At 34.3% G+C, this 13,585-nt stretch overlaps 1 protein-coding gene across 1 annotated transcript in view; it reads left to right on the top strand.

The window, feature by feature from the left end:
- plcb2 (phospholipase C, beta 2) overlaps positions 1–13,585 on the top strand; it is a 37,424-nt gene that overhangs the window by 7,235 nt on the left and 16,604 nt on the right. Inside the window, exons 4-13 of the mRNA XM_088925219.1 lie at positions 2,372–2,512; positions 4,271–4,350; positions 5,949–6,002; positions 6,400–6,475; positions 6,821–6,921; positions 7,356–7,522; positions 8,397–8,543; positions 9,348–9,505; positions 11,019–11,101; positions 11,806–11,890. Of these exons, the coding sequence (XP_088781345.1) occupies positions 2,372–2,512; positions 4,271–4,350; positions 5,949–6,002; positions 6,400–6,475; positions 6,821–6,921; positions 7,356–7,522; positions 8,397–8,543; positions 9,348–9,505; positions 11,019–11,101; positions 11,806–11,890 (1,092 nt within the window). The remainder of the gene's footprint in view (positions 1–2,371; positions 2,513–4,270; positions 4,351–5,948; positions 6,003–6,399; positions 6,476–6,820; positions 6,922–7,355; positions 7,523–8,396; positions 8,544–9,347; positions 9,506–11,018; positions 11,102–11,805; positions 11,891–13,585) is intronic.

Raw genomic sequence — 13,585 nt, 5'->3', positions numbered from 1 at the left:
GCAGATAATGCTTTGATCAGGTGTTAGTCCAGTTAGATTTATTACAGTCTTTTGGAACAGGAAATAACCTGTAATTAAAATGGTTGTTTTTTTTTAAAACCAAACTTTTCCCTCTTTTTGTGATGTTGCACAGAAAGAATAAAGATCACGTCTACATGAGATATACAGTAATAAACTGTGAGCAGGATATGGTTCTAAATAAATTAAAGTATCAATGTTGACTTGCTGAGTATTATAACAGAGTTATTTGCACCCATGCTAATCGTACATAATGTATGAAATACTCCCTATGCTTCAAAACTGAATATATATTGTTCTTTAAAAGAAGGAGTTATTTTGTTTTGTTTATCCATAGTGCTTTGCTTGTTCTTAAACTATGAATGCATACAGTAGGTATTATAGTAAAGCAAGCTTGTTTAAACAAAGTGTCAGTACTTTCATACTTTTTTGTGGAATCTCTTCATTTCAAACAAAAGAGGTTGGTAGCAAATATCTTACAAAGAACATTGTTGTGCAATGATAATTGTGAGTAAATGCTTAAAATAGAAGAAGAATTAAAGTAGAGTCTGTATCATAGAGTTTTTCTCTGTTTCTTATGTTACCATTGCAGGCTGCAGTGCTATATATTTTTAAAGATGTTGTTCTATTTCTCCAGTATTTACTATTGTTTTAATAATCAATAGCCGTATCTTTTTTCCTTAGCATTAATTATATTTACTCCTAACCAAAAGATAGCTGAGAGAACAGGTTTTGAAAAAAAATCATGTTTTAAAGTCTGATGAGTGACAACCATTGAGGGGCAGACAGCTACTGTAAATTGATTCTCAGTCCTCACTTTCCATGATACTCTGAGAACAATCTACAGAACAATTCTAATGATTGCCCCTATCTTTTCACAATGTGTATGCATTGGAAAATGCTTTAAATTCTCCTTTTTTCACATAATCAGGGCCTGCAACTCTGGTCCTATTGGATCTGGAACTATTGCACAGTATCTTCTGGTTTTATTCTCCCTAAGCCTTGAATAATTTAATTGGATCAATCAGTTTTTTAATTGAGGAATTATCAAGCTTTCCAGATCTTGGGTGGACAGACTCTATAAAGTTACAGGTACCTACAGTATATGACCTACAATACATAACTATGGCTCTCCAGGGCCAAGGCTGTAGACCCCTAATATCTAAACATTTTATTCATGGTTAAAAGTTATTTATTTTCATTTAAAATAAATATTAAATTACCTTTGGTGAGTGGAAAAGTCCTTTTAGCATAATGTGCTTTTCTGAACCTCATAGTCCAGAATTTTTTTCTTTTTACTTTTAATTTTGCATGCAGTCAGTCGTTTGCCTGCTTTGTTTAACCTCACCCTTGCAAATGTCCGAGGCATGGAAATCATAAGCCTTAAATAAAGAGAGCCATCCTCCATCCTGAGGTCTCTGAGCGAAACAAAGGAAGTTCGTGACCTTAGATGCAAACCGAGCGCAGCCACAAAGTGAATGCCTCTCTGCAAGTATTTGACCAGTGCCACGCAGAGATTTCCCTTTATCGTTTCTTTTTTCTTTTTCAAGTAAAAGTTCTATTTTCAATTTTCCAAGCATCATGAATTGAAAACAAAAACAGCAACACATGTTCCTCACCCTAAAAGATTCTCCTTGCCAAAATCATATAACAGTGGAAAAGGTTCAGTGTAACTACAGGTACAATAACACCTGGCCATGTCAGCAGCAACTTCCCACCATAACCATAACTTCTTTCAGCACCAGGAATATAAGCCCTAGAAAGTTCTGGAAACCTGGAATTTGGAAAAGCCAGGATCCCATAACACCAATGAAATACGTGCTCAGATTCATTTCTTGTCTCTATTTTAATTTTTTTTAAATTGTATTTACTGAAATTTTCACCTGTAGTTGTTAAGAAGCAGATTATCTGTCATCCCCTTCAAAGCTTCAATCTTTCATGCGTTAATTCTTTGAAAAACCTCATCCCGAGTATCATGTTAAATGCTCAGTTCTAATTACAAAAAAAATGTCATTCAGGCCTCACTGAAGTTTATTTTCCTGGTTCTGGTTATCAGAACAAAACAATATACTTTCACTCTGTAATTATAATTATAACAGCTTAATTTGTAGTTAGAAGGCATAAAGCAGCATTCATTAAAACTATATGATTAAATTCACCTGCAATGCAGATACAGTAATCAACAAAGTTGGGTCAGGTTATGGAATAGTTTCTTGCTATGTTTTTTTCACTATTATTTTTTTGTTTTGCTTTGAGACTTGTATCAGGCATGTACAGGTATAGTATGTATTTGTGTTAACAATGCTCATTCAGACCTATTGTTCAACCAGAAGTTTTTCTTTTTACCCAACAGAACCCGAAGGTCCGCAATGTCTTCAACTTGGATTTTCCTGACAGCCATCACCTTGCAAAAACACTAACTATAGTTACAGGCCTAGACATGGTGAACCTGACATATCACAACTTCTTTGCATACAAGGAAAATATACCCCAGGTAATATGTTATTAGTACATATCCACTATCAGTTCAGTAGTGCTTCTTGTTTTATTTTCTTCTCATCTGTTTATATGCTTTTAAAGCTTCAGAGAGATTATTTTTCAGTCTTTTTAAATTAAAGTGCAAGTATCTGTTAATGAAAAAATTAGCTCACTTATGTCATATAAACAAATGTTCATTTCCAGGACCTGTTTTCGTGTACCTTTGCTATGTCATTTTAATGATAAACAGCTGTATTTCAGTCAAGATTTAGCCTTGTAAACACATCTATACCCCAGGGATCGTCTAATTATGATGTCATGTTAAAGTAAATATTAATGGGCAATCAAATTCCTTTTATTACAGACACAAACATTTGGCAACACCACTGAAAATTTTTGGCAGTGATTGTAATGCAGTGCAGTAACCTGGAAACCACACTCTGTGCCTTTAAATCCATGTGTTGAAATTTAAAGGCATATTAAATTGGATTGATGGAGGTCCGATTCAATAGCAAGATGATTAAATTAATGGTATTAAATAGAAATTCATTGCTCCCAGTATAATTTTTAAATTAAGATTTTAAAGCATTTGATGATTCAAAGTGAATATTTCCTGAAACAAGTACTATACAGTACATCTGCTTCAGTGTATGAATTCTTAATAAAATGCACCTTTTGAGTTTGAAGAATAAACCAGGAATCAGGTGGTAAAAGTAAAATTAAAATCCAAGGTGTCATCAACGTGTCTCTTTGATTTTACAATAGATAGAGAGATATAAAAAATGTATAACACTTAAATGAGAACAATCTGTGAATGTTTGGGGTTCAACAGCATTAAAAAATACTTTAGAATACAACAAAGCTGACATTTTGATTCTGCACAATACACTCTCTTAAACAGGGTTCTGAAACAAGTTTCCATTTTAATGTTATGATGAAAAAGTCTTAATAAAATGAAGGGCTGGCACTATTGAGAATGCAGACAATGACTGATTAAAATAGAGCTCATTGTCTGCATATCCTCTATAGTTATTACTGAGCTGTGCTGTTATCTGTCTCGCAGCCTGGTTTTTGTCTTATCTAATGTATAACCTTTGGCTCACTTTAACAGTAATGCTACAGTACTGTACATGACTTGCTTTCTTTGTTGCTTTTGCTTTGATCCATTGCTAAGGATCAGTGTGTCTGAGGCCCTCTTGTGGAAAAGTATTACCTTGCCGAGGGATTACTGACCTTGAGAGTTTACCCAAATTTGCAACTAGAAATTCTATTCCCCGAGTTCACTCTCAGACAAAATTTGTTTCTGAAGGTGTCTAAATTCAAAAGCTTTTATTATCTTCTCGTTTTCATAATCTTGTCATCCGAGTGTTACATGAGCGACAAGTCTAAAATCAAACAGGAAGTATCACTGGTGTGAAAAGTGAAATAAATTAAACACAACCTATATATATTGGAGCAAGAAATTCAGTGTCTCCGGGTTTTCAGGTTTTCATGCCTTCAAATCCAAAATGTGTTGTAATCCATAATTATACATCCTGTAAAGTTAACATTAAAATTGAATTTGAAAAATTAACATTTTACTTATGGGTAACTGGAGTTAATCATATTCATGTGTTGTCTCATCTCTGTGCTATGCTCTAAGCCTTGGTATGAAGTTTAATATAGTATATAAAACATCTTTTGCTTGCACTGTATGTCTGCAACTTTTTATCTGTACTGTACCCCATATGGTGCAGTGTGTTCTATACAGTAATTATCTAATTGCTTGCTGCAGAACTGGGCAGAGGATGTTCTCGCCATTGCTTACAACCCTGTGAGGATCAATGCTTGCAGACAGGTCTTTCTGGAGAAAGTGTGAGTATATTTCTTTAAAAAATACCTACTTTGTAAATCCTTTTGTTGAGATTTTTGATAATCTTTCAAAAGATTGAGCTAAAAATAGTGAGGCCAGCAGGGGGCGCTCACCCTGCGGTCCAGGTGGGTCCTAATGCCCCAGTATAGTGACGGGGACACTATACTGTAAATAAGCGCCGTCCTTCGGATGAGACGTAAAACCGAGGTCCTGACTCTCTGTAGTCATTAAAAATCCCAGGATGTTTCTCGAAAAGAGTAGGGCAAATTTCCCATGCTTCCTAAAATCCCCCTCTATGAATTGGCTACATTACTTTGTTCCCCCCCCCCCCCTCCGACGGCAGGCGGAGCGACGCGCCGGTTGGAGTATTTCTCAGTCGCAGTTAATGGCAACGTCAGCTCAAAGATTTGGTTCAAACCACCAAATGGAGACTGGTGTGCCGACAAGCGGACCCTGCTGATGCGGGATTAATGCTAGGAAAGAGAGAGAGAGCTATGAAAAACAATAATAAAACTATAGCTCAGATGTCCATCTTGCAAAGCACTAGTGTGGAATGAATGAAAAGGGGTGTCCCACACATTTTAGATTTTCTATGCCAAAGATATGGTCTTTTGAGGACAAATGTGTACAATTCTTCTGTGCTGTGATGTAACACATAGCTTGCAAAGTTAAGAATTAATGTTCCCTGTCCTGAATGTTAACTCTGGAGGGCCATAGTCCAATGGTTTTTTAATTCTCTTTAAATAATGGCATGCTTTAACCTAGGGACGAATGGATCGGTTCAATTAAGATGTTAGTTTTCCTAATTCCAAGCTAAAGAGAACTGAAAACACAATTTCCATGTGGCCCAATGACTTGACGAGCAGTGCTGTGGAACAATGAAGCCATTTTAAGCAATTCTTTTTGTGTCACTACAGTACAGTATATACAGTAGGGTTCTTTCATATTTATCCAAGCTGATATATTAAAAGTTCTGTGGAAACCTCTTCAAGATTATTATTTTAGTGATTAGAAATGTATTCAATTTCTACTTAGAAGACTTGTGCATATTGATCCATCATTATTTAACAGCTTTATGCAATACAGGTTTGCAGGGAGTCTGAACACATGGCCCAAGCATACAGTAGCAAGGCAGCAATACAATCACTGTGCCACCACTTGTAAATCTCATAATAATAATTAAATTAATTCAATTTTAGGACAGAGTATTGGTTAAAGGCTTATTTGAAGTTGACTTTTTATCATCCATTTCAGCACTCCATTGAAACAGTGGTATTTTATTTTTAATTATCATTACCTTTCTTAAAATGTATGTTATGTTTAAAGACCTTTAGATGAACCTAAACAGTTTGTATTGCACATGTGTAATTCTATAAAACACTTAAATTAATTGACTACTAAAAATTCCAATCCTTTTACACAAAAGAATCTAAAAGAATATTTGAGCAAAGTTTGGGGAATAATGCGATACAAATGCATTGCACAGGCTTCAAAATGCTGAAGTAGCCACTTAGATGTCAATGTTGCCATGACTTTTAATTACGGATCTCTCAGCTCTTTACATTTGCTTATACTGCTTCTTCATTCCTTATCCTTGTAGATATGTCCGTATCTCTTTGCAGAGAAATAAGGATGGCAAGATACCTGTGAAAACGTAAGTGATGTTTGAATTGGTTAAATAAGATTTTTTAAGAAACCATCAGGTATTTTCATATATTTTATGTTTAAGATTTGGACAATAGTTTAGCCTGACATCAGAAGTATACAGTAGATCTGAAAACCAGAAAAGAGAAAGAAAATTGAATTTAATCTTATTTGTCTAATGTCTTTAAAGTTTCAACATTCTGCTTTACATCAAAGATTGCAAGCCTTTATTTTTATTCCAAGGAACTTCGTTTGTGTAGGATTTTCCAGACAGTGCATTGCTGCTACAGTTAAATTTCCCAAAGCATGTTTACAGTATGACTCAGCCATGTCATAATTTCCATGCCATTTTGTATACTGTATTTGTAAGACATTGATATTGCTTGACCTGTGTTTTTCTTTTTCAGTATTTATAAGATGTTTCCTGCAGACAAGAAGAGAATAGAAGCTGCTTTAGCTGCAGCCCATCTCCCTAAAGGGAAGGTGAAATATGTTATGCCCTTTTAACCACAGCCATTCTTAAATTGAGATTTATCTATAAGGGATTTATCTTCTTATGCCATTTTTGAAAACTTTACTTTAGTGTTAAAATTCAACTGTATGTGATTCTGAAAAGAATGTCAGAATACAAAGCTTATGTTATTGTTTTAAATGTACACTGATACGTTGAGTTCAGTAATTATTTTAAAGATGTACAGTATAGTCTGTACATTCAAGATACAGTGCATTAGCAATCAAATGTCTAAAATAAAGGCTACAAAAATAAAATCACATAAACTATATTTATAAATTTGTAATCAATATTTCTGTTTTCTTTGTTTTTTTAAGGGTGACACAATGAAGCCAGATGTCTTCACTGAAACTGCCTTCAAGTCATTCCTGATGAACCTCTGTCCCAGACCAGAAATTTATGAAATATTCACATCTTAGTAGGTTTCCTTTACTTTGCATTTTGGTTCTTCTGCAAGATCTCATATTTCTCATATCAAATCTGTGTTTAGTGATCTAGGAAAAAAGCCTTTATTAATAATGTGTGTGAGTCAGTGTAAAACATGAATATTAGCAATCTTTATATTAACTTTTTATTCGTTTTATTTAACTTAATAATAAATAAAAGACTTAGTTTATATCTGTGATGTAATCTGTTCCAAATTGCCATATTTCAGCTCCCTAGAACTATTTAAAGCAATATTGCCTATGGCACCTGTTCCTCCAAAGTCATTTTTGAACATTCTTCTTAGTTGCCAAAACTGTTTCACTTTAATCTTTTGTAGAATAACAACACTTCTACTTTATAATCATAATACAGGTACTGTAGATTGTCTTAGATTGTCTGTTGTAAGAATTGTTAATTGTTCTGCAGTTCTGCCAAGGCAAAGCCTTACATGACAAAGGAGAACTTCACTAAATTCATCAATGAGAAGCAGCGTGACTCACGACTCAATGAGACCCTTTTTCCCCTGATAAAGCCTGAACAGGTCAAGAACCTGATTGAGAAGTATGAGCCTACTTCATCAAATGCAAACAGAGGTGAGAGGCACAAACAACACAGACCCCTGCTCTGTTGCAGGTAGTGTTTCTTTCTTTTACACACTTACAATTTAATGTTTCATATATGACTTCTAATACTACTTGAGCATTTCCGTTATGTAAGAATTGTTTTTTTTTTATTTTCGTTAGTTAAATTTGTAAAACAATCAATTTTAAGAATAAATATACAGTAGGAGATGATTTGCAATTAATGATTTGCGTTTAAATATTCCAATTTATAAACAGAGCTTGTTCTACAAAAAATATATCACAAGAAATTACCTGGTCAAAGTGAAACCTCTTTTTTATAGAAAAATTAATATCCCATAATTAATTTAAATAATGTAAAATTGTATCAGTTAAAAGTCTTGTTCCAGTGTTTTGAAACAGACAATCTTATTCAGTCGTATTTGCATATTTTAGGACTTAGTTTACCGGTATATTACTGGTAAAACTATAGAATATAACTGTGAAGCGGAACTGCTGAATAGGTAAACATCCTTGTACGTTGTCTGAGAAATCATATATATTCTTGTGTACTTATGTAATTAGATTATATAATTAGTCTGTACTTATACAGTACTATTATATATTTATGTCTCTATATATACATTTATGTCTGTATAAATATATTTAATATATGCATTAAATATATTTAATAATTATTATATATTTATTCACTTTCACAAATAGTTTGTCTATGTGAAAATCAACATTCTCTACAGTAATGAGATTAAATAGCAATGCTGAAGGAATGTTGTCAGATGTTGTCATGAATGTTGTCAGATGTCAAAACTAGAAAACAACATTCTGGGCTATAATTCCATTTATGATAGGGATGTTGTAAAGCTTATTGTGCATTTTTATTTTACAGGCCAGATCTCTCCAGAAGGGCTGTTGTATTACTTGACTGGGCCTGAAACATCCACTGTTACTCCGGACAAGCTTGGCATTTGGCAGGATATGATGCAACCTCTGCCTCACTACTTTGTAAAATCCTCACACAATACTTACCTCACAGGTAAGAAACAGTAAGAAAATGAGAAATTCTGCCATTTTCTGAGAATGGGGTTAGTAGTATCAACATAAAAGGTCACAAGGACTGGCTTATGACTGTGGGATTGTGAAGAAGTTCTGCATCTATACATCCTTTATTGTCCCAGATTGAAAATGGTCTTTGATTTTTAATACACAGATTAGTTTGGACAGTACTCATGTTAAAAGTAATAATCATATATTATAATAATAATTATCATTTTCTGGACACTCCATTCCAAGCGCTTTAAAGTTAATAGGGACTCCCCTCCACCACAACCAATGGGCAGCCCCACCTGGATGATGCGACGGCAGCCGTAGTGCACCACCACATATCAGCTATTAGTTGGGAGATGAACAGAGTGATGAAGCCAATTCATTCAGCCACTAATACACATCTTCTTGCTATTTGCCTTGTATGCATGGAGTAGTTTCATATCTTTAATGTCTGTGGTGTCTAAGAATGGAAAGGTGTTAACAAGTAACAATCTGTAACTTAGAGCAAAGTTTTATCTCCATTTCCTTGGTGGGAAATTCAAAGCTTAACGTAGAAAAAACATTAGGAAACAAAGCATAAGTATAAAAGGAGATATATTTCACTTTATTATAATCATGAGTTAAGGGTTTTAATCACTATTAAGAATATTTGGAAAGTTTTGCACTAGACTAGATTGCTTTAGAAGTTGTTCTCTTAGGCTTTTAACCTAAGAATGATTTCACAGCACACCCAGTGTTCTTAAATTGAAGGTACTGTGTCTGAACTGAAGATGCATTTCTTTTTGGGGCGCAGCGGGCCAGTTTTCAGGGGTGTCCTCCCCAGAGATGTACCGACAGTGTCTCCTGGCGGGTTGTCGCTGTCTGGAGCTCGACTGCTGGAAGGGAAAACCACCTGATGAAGAGCCAATCATCACCCATGGATTCACCATGACCACAGAAATCCTCTTCAAGGTGTGCAGGATCAACCGAGAAAATCCAATTAATAAAACTACAAACCATGTCAGTAATAAAGCTAGGGAGCGGCTCCAGGAGTTAAGGAGTGCTGAGTAAATGTAGACATCTTATTGTCCAATAGGAATTCCATTTTATATCAAGCTCCAGTGGGTAGATACCTGAAAAGGTGGATAATTAACTGTTGGAATAAATATTCTGATGTCACCTAACAATTGAAATTTGAATACAACATCACAATATTAAGCTTTTAACAGAACACACTTTGAATGGTCTTAGAAAGATACCAGCATATAAATCCAGTAGAGATACAGTAGGTAATGATAGCCACTGTAGCACACAATTGAGAAGACAACACACTATGTTAAAATGAAAATATAGGAAAATAAAAAGTTGTGTCTCTTTATTCAAAGTAGGCAGTACACAGTACCTCCAACGTACTTAACGTGCTGGAGAAAAAAATAGATATTCATAGGTTTTTTTTTTCTGTCAACATTGTCATCACTCCCACAAGCACTTTACATTAACTTTAATTATTTCTTATGAAACAATATATATATATATCTCAAAAATGTCATAACGCCTGCACGCGAAGACTTAGTGTAACTGCCCATGTCTATCCAAAATGAATTTTAAATGACTGCAACAGAAATGTTTTTTTGATGTTTCCAGGTAAAATTACCCGGCTTGCAGTATTTACAGAAATTGCTAGCACAAAAATCCAGGGCTTGAATAAAACAAAGTGCTTAGCCAAAACTTTCAAATAAACGTTTAGACATTTCCAATATTACTGTAGGAATGAATTGTAAAAAACAAAAAGCAAAGAACATAAGTACAGCTGGATCAGGAAAGACTGTGTATCTTAGCAAATGATCAAAGCAGAACTTTATGACAACTGTTGAACACATAATCAAATAAATCGGTGACACAACAGTACCTGACAGGTCAGCCAGCTCATGTCACTTACACCAGTGTGCTAAGTAGTGGAGGATTTTATGAACAGTGGCCTGGTTTCTTACAAGCACTGCTCTCTCAGGCTCTACTGGCAATAGTCCTGTGAGATAAAGAGAGCTACAGCTCTGTGAAGTGTCAAGCCACAGCAGCACATCTGTCCTTTCAAAGCCTTGATTTCAGTCTCCCACTGAGAGCACGGTAAAAAGAATGTAAAATGAATTCCGTCAATTTTCTAGATACTTTTATCTCGATACTTGTTCCTCAGGCCCGTAACCCTTTAAGTAAAGACCTACTTTCTTTCACAGTTTTAAACACTTTCATATACTGCAGTCTTCACTTTTGTCCATATTTGGAGCAGTGAAATGTTTGACAATAGATCTCAGACTCAGATCAAATACGTGTGTCTTACTTTGAACTAAGGGGTTGTAATTTAAGTGGTTTTAAAGATACCATCACCTGAGCATAGGAGTTCTGCTTAATTGCCTTGCAACTCTGCTATGGTCATCCTGGAAAGGTTAATGGTTCTTGCCTTCTGCTCTGCCCCCTACTGTATATGCAGGACGTCATTGAAGCTATTGCAGAGAGCGCATTCAAAACTTCTAAGTATCCTGTCATCCTGTCTTTTGAGAACCATGTTGACTCGTAAGACGCTTTTTATTATTACAATGATCTCATTATCTATCCAAAAAAAAAGATTAAACTGTCTTGTTTCTTAAAACTTTGATGGGCTTATAAAAATATTGAAAATGAAAGATGTTACTAGTATTACGTACTGTAGTATTTGAGTAGAGGATAGTACTGTTTAAGCAATATTTTGAAGAAAATCTTAAATTTTCTTTCTACTTCCAACTTTCATTTTTTCATTTCAGATCTTAGGAACGAAAGGTTTTGAGTTAAACAAATATGTTTTTTTGTGTTTTTAAGTTGTGAATGAACTTCATTCAATCTGTTTTGTTTTCAGGCTTTGCGAGTTACAATGAGCATTTAGACAGAAACTGGAGGCAGAACGTTGTTACAGGTTTTTAAAAATACAAACTTAATATATTTAACATTGAGGTTAATAAACAATGGAAATAAGGCTGAAAAAACAATAATCTTCAATGAAACAATGAAACAACAAAATCCCATACATTAAACATTTAATGATGATACTGTACAGTATGTAGAGGTTTTTGCTCCAGAGCAACTTTTGTACTCCATTTTCACTATACTGTATTGAGATAACTAAATGCAAACAATTTAAAGTCAGCAAACACAATAAGAGATAATGCAGGAATGAAAAGATCATTTTATTTTCACTTAAAAAAAACTGTTCAACTGGATTGCTCGTAATGTTTTTTGTTTAGGGTCAAGCAACAAGAAAAGATGGCCAATTACTGCAAGACAATATTTGGAGATGCTTTGCTTGTAGATCCACTTGAGAAATACCCAGTAAGTAAAAAAGCACCCTTTCTTCTTCATTTTAACAGAATTGAGACTAGTTATGTACCATACACCTGCACTCAAGGTTAAAACCTTTCAATAGAAATCATTTACTCTATAAAATACTTAATACAAAATAGGAATAAACAACATACCTTATATCATTTTAGGAGAGTGGTTTAAGGTTTCCCCATGACCAAGAAGTGTGCTAGATTAATACAGTGAAAACACCAAGGACTTCAGGAGGAATTATGTCTCCGTCATGTGTCAAGAGGAATAAATATTTTAGCAAATTCAAAAAGTGCACCTTCGCACTCTTTTTTTTTCATTTTCCCACTCCTGTCTGTTTCACTCATTAAGCTTTCACAACTTTTTCTCTATTTTCTTTTCAGAATTTCATTAATTTTTTAACCTGAATGAACAATTCAACACTGAAGAGCATTTTTTGCTCTCATTATAACAAGCTGTCAATCTTGCATTTCCTTTATCCTACAATTTACTTTAATTAAAATTTAAAAACAATATTATTTAACAGACATTAATGTAAAGACTCATTGTTGTACTGTATGTTAGACAATGTGAGAAACCAATTAAACAGGCAAACAAAATGCTCAGATATAAACTGTAGTTAAAAGCAAGGGATGTGATGTTAAAATTGTATAAAGCATCAGTAAGGCCTTGTTTAGAATATGATGTTTTGGTCACCATTTTATAGAAAAACTATTGCTGCTCTGGAATCACTCTAGAGATAAGCTACTGATATGTTCCAGGGGCTTAAGAGACTCCCCTTCACAGAGATGCTAAAGAAACCGAACAATTTTAGTCTTGAACAGAGAACATTACAAAAATATTCATACAAGTATCAAAATTATTGACAAGTCAACTCAGCTGATTTCTTCATAATGAACAGTCTTTAACCATAGGGTTGTGGGAGAATGGAACAAGCTATCCATCCTTGTAGAAGCAGATACTGTACCTTAGTTTCTTTCAATAAATGGCTGGATCAGATCCTTTAACTACTAACTAATCAAATAAAAATCTAATCAAATTAAATATACCAAGGTATTTTAATAATTTACTGAAATTTATATTTTATACTGAATGGAAAAAATGTCAACTGCAGAGCAATTACATTGTGAATATTGCATGGCGCATTACCCTAATTATACACACGCTAAAATGGCTCCATCTTTTTAGTCCTGAAAAGAGAAGATGCAGAGGTGTTTTGGTTTAGGTATTCAAAATCTTCAAAGACATTGACTAAATCAAACCTTCTAGACTTCTTCTAAATTAAAAGTGAAAGAGAAATAAGTTTTTTTTTAAGAAGGGCCAGATGGGTCAATGACCTTTGGGTCATTTAGCTATTAGGCCATTCATTACAACTACTGTACATACTGTACTGTACAGTTAACTAGTTAACTACTGGCCTCCTTTTGAATCAGGATATTTTCCAAGCTGATAATCATGGCTGTGGGCATCTTCCCATGACAGTCATTCTGCTAATGGAAAACAGACCTGTGAATCACAGATGTTAATCAAGATGCTCCCATGTGCATTCTAACAGAGTTCTCAGAGACACTAAAACAACTCTTAAGAGTCGCTAAAAACACATTTGAGACTGAACTCAGAGCACAGAAAAGTATTCTTGTGAAGAACAGCATGTCTTGATCAATACCAAGTTAGTCTTGGCACAGTACCAAAAAA

Source organism: Atractosteus spatula, chromosome 9 (assembly GCF_055471065.1).
Source record: "Atractosteus spatula isolate fAtrSpa1 chromosome 9, fAtrSpa1.hap1, whole genome shotgun sequence".
NCBI lineage: Eukaryota > Metazoa > Chordata > Actinopteri > Semionotiformes > Lepisosteidae > Atractosteus > Atractosteus spatula.
This window is presented reverse-complemented; position numbering and strand designations above follow the sequence as displayed.